The following is a 9,041-nucleotide window of genomic DNA, read 5'->3' as shown; positions in this document are numbered from 1 at the left end:
CTGTAAATACAACCACAAGAGGTTATTAGCCAGTACTTCACAGAAGCGAAAGCTTTATAAACAATTTACAATGTAAAAATACAACAAACATTTACAGCCCAAGTTAGTGGTCTTAAGAATATTTTGCTCTATTAAAAAAATAAAGGTTACTATACAACACTAATATACACAATGATCGATTACTGTGTGCAGTAACATGTGAGACCTCCAATGGCGATGAGCCGATCGCCTCTCTGCAGATCAGCCATAGCTGCAGGAGAGTTGGGCGTGACTGTCTCAATGCTGACGTGGACTGCATCCCCCTCGGTGGCAGAAACATGCCTGAATGTCATCCCCACACTTCCACATGGCCCCTTAATAACCTCAGTCTGATGCACACAAGAGAAAAAGAACGATGAACCCTAGCACAAACCAACAGGTTGTCTGCAATATATTTTATTATATATTAATATATTATATATTATTATTTATTTTATATACAGGCTCTGTTGTTTAAAAAAACAAATAAACCAACAAACAAAAAAAAAAAAAAAACCCAAATTCTTTCATATTTTTCAAACTAATATATTTAATTTTTTTTGGCTAATGTTGGATTGTTAATTAAAATAATAAAATATTTGCATAAACTCACTCTAAAAGAGAAGGAGTATAGAGTATTTGTATTAATAAAACAGTGTTATTTTCCATAAGAAGAAAATGTGTATTTGATAAAGAAACTTTCAAAGGAAAATACAATATTGTGTATTGCGTTTATTTCTGGTTATTTTCTTTAAGGTAAATACTGTATGACACATTGGCAATAATGTGTGTAATGGCAATAATTGTTTGACATTTTTCTTAGGGTTCCAAGTGAACAGTGCCTCAGGCAGAATGTGCATTAAATGCTCCTGATTAACTCAGATGAAATAACATTAAACAAGGTCGAAACAAGGTGGGTTTCACTGAGTGATTGTAACATGCACAAAACATTCAGATTATCAAATCAAATCAGATTTAGTTGTATAGCGCCAAATCATAACAAAGTTACATCAAGGCACTTTACATATAGAGCAGGTGTAGAGCAAATTATGGAGCTGCTGAATTTATGGACCTTCATTTTTGTTTTGATTTCAGCCCAAACATTTTAGCATCTGCTCTCCTGACACACAGAAAATTTTCCATGAATACAAGTCCCATCAGTAGTTAAAACAAAAAAACAATCAAATGTTTCATTATGGAGAAAGAAAACACCTTTCAGAAAATATAAATAATTAGCCAATTTGATAGCTATGGTAGTAGACAATGGAAATTTTCAAAATTTACAACGCTACTATATATGAATGAGAACAGCAGTAACTCACTTAACACACTTGCCATGCAGATTTCAGGAACTTTTGGCTTCCCGATGCTGCATACGCACAATAATGAAGGTGAAGAAGCAATTCACTTGTAGTTGGTTTATTTTGCTTAAAAAAAACTTGAAAACTACTCATTAGACGTATCAAAAGTAATTACCAGCTAGTGTAAAGCAGAATTAAAATAAAGTTATGAAGTCATTTTCTTCAAATCCCAACCAAGATAAAGTGGTGAAAACCGCTTTGCATTGTTAATGAAGTTATGAAACTTCATCAATCCATCCAATATTCACTAAAACTAAGGAAATTAATGGCTTTGATTTTCCATAAATAAAAAAACCCTACTGTTTATATATAACAGGATATGTAAAATATATATATATATATCCACTTCCTGTTGCTTAAGCTTCTGTTCCAACAACATACAGAATGTTTTGCTTTTTTATTTTATTTTTCTGTCATATTTAGGAATGGTGATTAATCCATAGCTACCTTGGGAATAATCAGATTCTTTACCAATTTTTTTGAACATTAAGAGCAAAAGAGCATCAACAATAGCTTTAAGAAGTGTGTTGTGTAGATTTCTACGCATAAATGTTTGTGTACATCCACAAATTGGCACATTTTTTACCCTACCAAAGAACAATAAACTTTAAGATGGCAAATGCTTGAAGTGCTCTGATCTGATGATCTGCTTCTTCACTTTGATAAAAGACTGAAATTGAGAGTGGAAATTCTGTGGAAGAGGAAAGAATTAAAGCAATTAAACCTCCACCCCCGGCTGCCCTAATAACAGTTACTGCACACAGTCTAAGACACATACCACACAACACACCTTTTGTGATGCAGAGTTGACCTGCATCCTGCCTGCCAGGTTGCCTGCCCAATTAAAGCACATGTATAACATCAAGGCACTCACAACTGTATGCTGATGACCACTATCTATACGAAGACATGATATTTTCACTGTGATTGGTGGGGGCTGCCTGCTTGCTGAAGACTTATGGTGTGATTTTTGTGAAGATGTGTGCCCTGGCGTAAGAAGAGAGAAACAGTGGGGCAACATGATGTGGGTAGACAGAGACAAATGGCTGTAATTTCCCTTGCTGTCATTTATTATAGTGGAAGGCAGTGATTGAGTTAGAGTTGGCCTCCCAGAAACAGATGATCTATACGAGCTGGAGAGCTTGATCATGATCAGAACTGAAGCCTCCACCTTGGCATATAACCTTTCTGTTGCATTTTATTCACAAAGATGTGATCAAAGAATAAATATGATAGAGCTCCGAGTCAGGTCAGAAACCCTGAGGCTGCTGTCAGTCAGAGACCCTTAGAATAATAAACTGCTAAAATTGCAATAACAACAAAATGCAAAAAAATACCCCCCCCCCCCCAAAAAAAAAAAAAAAAAAAAACCAACAGATGCTTGATAACAATTATGTGAACAGAATTGTGCATTTTATTTTATTCATATAACAGATTTTGTCTTTAGAAAATGTATTCTCAGAATTCATTCAAATTCAAGTATAGTGTTTAAGTTTAGTTGGTGAGACTCCAGATGTACTCCTTCCATGCCTAGAGCTTCTGTTTCAGAACAAGACTTGGCAGAAATCATGCCTGATTAGTTCCTGATTTATGTATACTATGTCTAAAGACAAATGACAGTCTTTTGGTACAGGGAAAGTTTGAACCTTTGAAACTGAATATCACATTTCGGAGTAACTTTATTACTTTGTGTATGCAGCGGGAAGATGTGGCCTTTGTGCTTACAACAGATTTACTTTACAAATGACAATATCCAACTCTATTGAGCCGAAGTGCAAATAGTAGCAATCTCCCTGGTATACACACTAACACCACCAATATATGCACAGTCACAGAACCTGAATTTGAATTTAATTATATGTGGGTGCTGGCCTAAAGCTCTAGAGCAGAAGTCCCCTGAAAACCTGCACAGCCAAGTTTACATTCATTACCTGGATTGGTGCTTTTCCCTTCCCTTTCAATTTACAGCATCATTCAATCCTAAACAGCAAAGGAACAATGCCATGTAAAATTGTAGGGGGGATCCAAACTGAGTTTAACACACGTTTAAGCATTATTAGAGTATCTTTATAAACTGAGTCCAGATTTGCATCTGTAAAATACAAATGCTTTTGAGAAATTGCTTAAATTTAATTTCCACAGCAAGACTATTTAAGAAGTTATAAAACAATACAATATTTGAAACCCTTGAACTGAATAATCCTACAGTAGGTACTTCAGCAAGTACATTTGCATGGTCCTGTTATGATATAAAATGATAATGTTATATTAAAAAATGTGCATTTTTAAGCAAAATACAATATACATTATACATATGCATGGACAGACGCACAAACGTGTGTATATTTATACACACACATGGTACAGGCCAAAGGTTTGGACATACCTTCTCATTCAAATGCATAGGAAAGTGTGTCCAAACTTTTGGCCTGTACCATGTGTGTGTATAAATATATACATATATAACATATATACACGTGTGTGTGTGTGTGTGTGTGTGTGTGTGTGCGCGCATCCGTCCATGATTGTGTATTTTTTTTATCCAAATCATGGGATGATAAGCCCCTTTTTGGGGGTATAAAGAGTATTAGCCGAAGTATATGACATATATATAAAAATGAAATGATGCACATACACGTTACAAACTTCCTTACAAGAAAGTGATAAATTCAGTCTCATTTGATCCCTAAGAGAAGTAGCAAATCTATCAATCTACAAATGCTGAGTATAATTGTTGAGTAGTGGAGCATTCTCTTGAGGGTGAGCAGCAGGAGTAACCTTGTTAACTTCGACCTAAGACAACAGCAGATCTCTCTAACTCGTCTCTGTGATTTAACCAAAAAAAAAAAAAAAAAAAAAAAAGACCACAAAAAGCCCAAAATGGCCACATGTAAATGGGGCAATTTATCATGTATTTTTGCAAAGCCAGCTACACTTTTATCTGCACTGCCATAGAGAACAAATGAAAGGTTACCATGTTCAAATGGCAGCCATCACTGCTTTACTGTCTTTTACCTCCAGATCAAACATCCAAACAAATCTCTTTTGGATCCCTCCATTGTGGTGTCTTTTATCACAATGATACTCCATTGCGATGAAAGACACCTATTTGACTTTCTGTTACATTTTCATACATCACGGGCTTATTCAGACAAAACTTGGAACAACATGCTGAAAAAGATTAAACCTTTTGCTGTAATACATCCATCCAACCATCCATCTTTTACCGCTTTTTCCGTCTCTGGGTCGCGGGGATTGCTGGAGCCGATCCCAGCTACCTGGACAGGTTGCCAGTCCATCACAGGGCCATCACACTAGTGATTGATTGATTGATTGATTGATTGATTGATTGATTGATTCATTTATTTTATTTATTTTATTTATTTTATTTATTTTATTTATTTATTTATTATTATCTGATTTAACTTTATTTCATTATGAATGTGTATCGATCCAAATGCAGGTATGTTTGATTTTTTTTTTTCCTCACAAGACTGACAGCTCTTCTGTGAAAATCCACACAGAGGAGTTTTAAGTAATTTTACAGTCCAACATCCATTTAAGTATTTAATACATCTGACCCACCAAAGACTTTAAATAGCATGTGGTCATGTACACTGTACTTCACCCCCTTCCTCCATTCCCGTAATACAACACTGAAGGTGTATAATGGCGTGGTTTGTTATGTTGCTTCTTTATAGAGCTGTTCGCAGTACACTGACTCACTAATCCCCTTGGGGTGCACAGATCTGTGCTCATTGGCCAGTCACATGTCATCAACTAGAACAAAATCTCCACAGGAAATGCTGTTCCATTACAGTAACCATCGGCCAAGGTGCAGGTGTGCCTGGTTTATAGAAGTAATGGGAACTGGCTCAGTGATTGGTTTATTACATGTTACACACAAAATTCCCACGATCAATTACGAAACTGAGACATGTTTCCTGGTCACAAATCAGGGATTCATGTCTAATTTAACTCCATTTAGCTCACGCTATCTGTAGACTGTACATCAGTCATAGTTGACTACCACGACACTTAAGTGAACTGTAGAAATCATTAGGAGGTTAATTGTTCACACAAAGTGGGGGCAAGCTGCTGATCGGTGAAAAGCCATGGCCCAATGGATTGCTTGGAGGGAGCAGCATTCTCCTTTGGTTGACCAAACATCCTTCTGTTCTCAAGCACGCATGGGAGGGTGTGGGCAAGAAGGAGAGGTGGGGGTTGTACAAATCCTTTTCCTTGTCACTGCGCTGCTTGATAATTTAATCTAATACCACATGTCAGATCGATTTGTGTATGGTTATAGGGTACAAGTCGCTGCAGGGCAAGTACGCCACAATTCCCTGCCATATCCAATTAGTAGCCACAGTTGTGATGGGGGTGCGTGGGGCTAAGGGGTGGTGTGCATGGCCAGTGGCTGCTCGGGTGTTTACGTGGGCACTTATTAGGATGTGACGCATATTGTGCAGTACCTTTTCTCAGAAACAATACCACCGACAAGTGCGCAGTTACAGCATGAAACAGGTCTGTTCTCTCCTGTGGCACCTATTCTGATAACAGCAATGCGATTAGCAGCCATCATCATGTAGGAAGGTTCAAACGAGCCATCAGCAGTTTTCCAACTGGTCATGGCTCTATCCAAAGGCACGCAAAAAAACAATACTATGAAAACTCTACATCCATTGAATACTACAGGATATAGGAAAATGAGTCAGGGTACGAATTGGTCACATATCTGTATGTGACATTCACACCCACTTAGTCCCCTGAGACAGTGTGAGAAAGTATTGTCCTTCTGTCTGTCATCTGTCATTTATTACTATGGATATTGGGTTTTTGGCCTATAACCAATAAGCCAATCTTTGACAGCTAATTTGGCTGATCCGATACCCATTATTTTCTCATTGTTGGCCAACTGGCAAATGCAGGCATAAACATTACTTATGCAAAATAAAATACATAATTTAACTTAAATTCTGCACAGCACAGCAGCAGAGTGCTTAGCACTCTTGCCCCACAATAAGAAGGTGCGAGTTCGGTTCCCAGGCCTGGGGCAGGTTCTCCCCGTGCCTGCATGGGTTTCCTCCCACCATCCAAAGACATGCATGTTTGGATTAATTGGTAACTCTAAATTGTCCGTAGGTCTGAGTGTGAGTCGTTGTTAGTCTCTGTCTGTCTCTTTATGTTGGCCCTGTGATGGACTGGCGGCCTGTCCAGTATGTACCCCGCCCTCACCCAGTGTGAGCTGGGATTGGCTAGAGCAATGCCTGGGACCCGGAATCGGATAACCAGTTTAAGATAGATGGATGAATGAATGAATGTCAAAGACAATAGCTTGTACACAAAACAAGATATAGAGCCTATCCTAATTAAAACAGACTTGGTTGATGCTCTTCCTTAAATAACCATGGCAATACCTCCAAACAGGGTAGATTTGTCCATTTTTACAAGTAACAGAGTAAGCATAACCTCTGTTCACAAGGAACATGTTAAGTGCATTGTATAACTGTACACCAATTGAACACATATTAAGTGTACTCTTTGTCAGTAAATACTCAGCGTATTTACAGTATTACTCCTCTTTTTGGAATTCTCGAGTGCTGCAAGAAGACGCACACAACGTTATCACGTTGAACTATGCAAATCATCTATACACTCGGGCTACAGTTGGGCATTATTTCAAGGAAGCTGCAAGCTTTTCTTTAATGACTTTTTAAAATTTGATGATATCGGCGAGCTGGCCAATGCTTAATTTTTAAGCAAATGTAGACCAATGATGTGCCAGAAACATCATATATCTCTATTTGTTACACAGGGAAGTGCCAAAATTAGAGATACAAAAAATGTTACTGTGATATTTTTTGGCAGATGTTGCAATATGGGTCATATTCAGTTGTAATTGTCATTTTTCATTTGCTCTTGAAAATACAAAAATGTGATTTCATGTGACTTGTTGGGGTTTGTGTAAATAAGCGTGTTCTTTGTATGATGAGAAAACAAGTTTCATCTATACATTTTAACTTTTTGCTTGATTGATAAAATTGGTCTGCCCTTTTACAGAAACCTAGACTGGGTAAAGATATGTGTGAATATAAACATGAGTTTATGCTGTCCTTCCCAATGATGACGCTTTAATGACGTACACACATTTTTCATTTCATTGTAATCAGCTTTGTTTGTACACCATGACAATTTCAACATCCACCGAGCAGTACTACCCACTGTAGACACCTGTATGTCAATATACAGTTAAATTCCGGACACATTTCACTGCAATTATGCTCTATATGAATGTAAGAGTCTTTCTTGAGTGAAAGTCACCATGAAGTTTAGCTTCATGGTGATTCAGCTTTGCAGCTTCAATATTTTTTGTGTGGCTCAGCCTGAATTTTAAAGTTCCCTTATTATCATAGCACACAGGTGTCAAAAGCACGAAGAACAAAGGAGTTGTTATGGAGACGTGGCCAGACAAAAAGGTTCTCTGCCTAATTTGCACTTGTATCAACAACAGCAGCGGTTTGGCCGCCCACAGGCTGTCTTTCTGTAGATGGTCATTGTCCCGCTAATGAAAACTAACAATCTGCCATGACTGTTACATCATCCCAGTCTGTTGAATGACAACTAAATTCTAAACTACCACCACTGGTTCAGAACAGAGTAAGAAACTATTTTTTATGTTATCTAGTTGGCATTTCAGTTACTCCTCTCCTTTGAACACCATAGCTCATCCATCAAACACTGAGCCTCCCTCCTCACTCAGCTCACCACCTGAATTAAATGGCTGGATTGCAACAGCATTGTTTTGCTTTTTGGAGCCTAAGATCTCACTCCGTAGCCAAAGAACATTTCCTTATCATTAATTTGTGCGGTTTCTTAGCAAATTCCAGCCAATAGGTAAACAGGCTGCAGGTCATTGACATTGCTTCTCTGCTAGCCCTTGGGACTCATATTCAGCAAAAAAAGTTATTCAAAATTTGCACAACTCTTATTCCGCAGTGAGCCTGGGAGGAAGAGCACAACAAAAATGGATGTTTTATTTCATTTGCTCAGCTGCTGCACAATACATCCTATTTAATATAATTTTTGTTCAGAAGTAGAACAAGCTAATACACTCAGTGGTTCTCATCACTGTAAGTAATACTGACATGGTGGAAGGAGAACAGATGAGCCTAAGTTACATCAATGTCAGATCCGTCTGGATGGGGGAAAAAAAAACAACAAAAAAAAAAAAAGAAACAATTATTTAAAGTGATTTCATAAATCAATATCCTGTATATCTCAGAATATCTAAAGATTATGAGGATTTCATGAAAATAATGTGAACTAGACATGAAGTCTAAAACAAAACAATAGATGCTCTGCTGCTCACACGCTCAATTTTAAAGTCCTACAAATTTCCCCATTGACTATACATAAAGACATACACAGCCTTTAAACTGCTGTGCCAAGGCCATCTTGGTAATGCCTGTCTTTACCCATTTTTGGATTAGCTGAGAATAAGGCCAAGAGGTGAGGTGAATGTGGATCCAAGACTTGGGTGCATGTTATTTTGCGTCAAACGTACACTTACTCAAATATCCCTCAAGAGGCCACTCTCAACTCAACACTGGCACTGCTACAAACGTACAAATTAATACAAAATATTAGAATCCGTACACA

The 9,041-nt window shown here is 37.6% G+C and overlaps 1 protein-coding gene across 1 annotated transcript in view; it reads right to left on the bottom strand.

Moving 5' to 3' along the window:
- Nucleotides 1–9,041, bottom strand: part of pdzd8 (PDZ domain containing 8) — a 43,697-nt gene that overhangs the window by 5,060 nt on the left and 29,596 nt on the right. Inside the window, exon 4 of the mRNA XM_029520601.1 lies at nucleotides 206–368. Coding sequence (XP_029376461.1) covers nucleotides 206–368 — 163 coding nt within the window. The remainder of the gene's footprint in view (nucleotides 1–205; nucleotides 369–9,041) is intronic.

This window comes from Echeneis naucrates, chromosome 15, assembly GCF_900963305.1.
Source record: "Echeneis naucrates chromosome 15, fEcheNa1.1, whole genome shotgun sequence".
NCBI lineage: Eukaryota > Metazoa > Chordata > Actinopteri > Carangiformes > Echeneidae > Echeneis > Echeneis naucrates.
The sequence above is the reverse complement of the archived record's forward strand: the minus strand, read 5'-3'. Positions and strand labels throughout refer to the sequence as shown.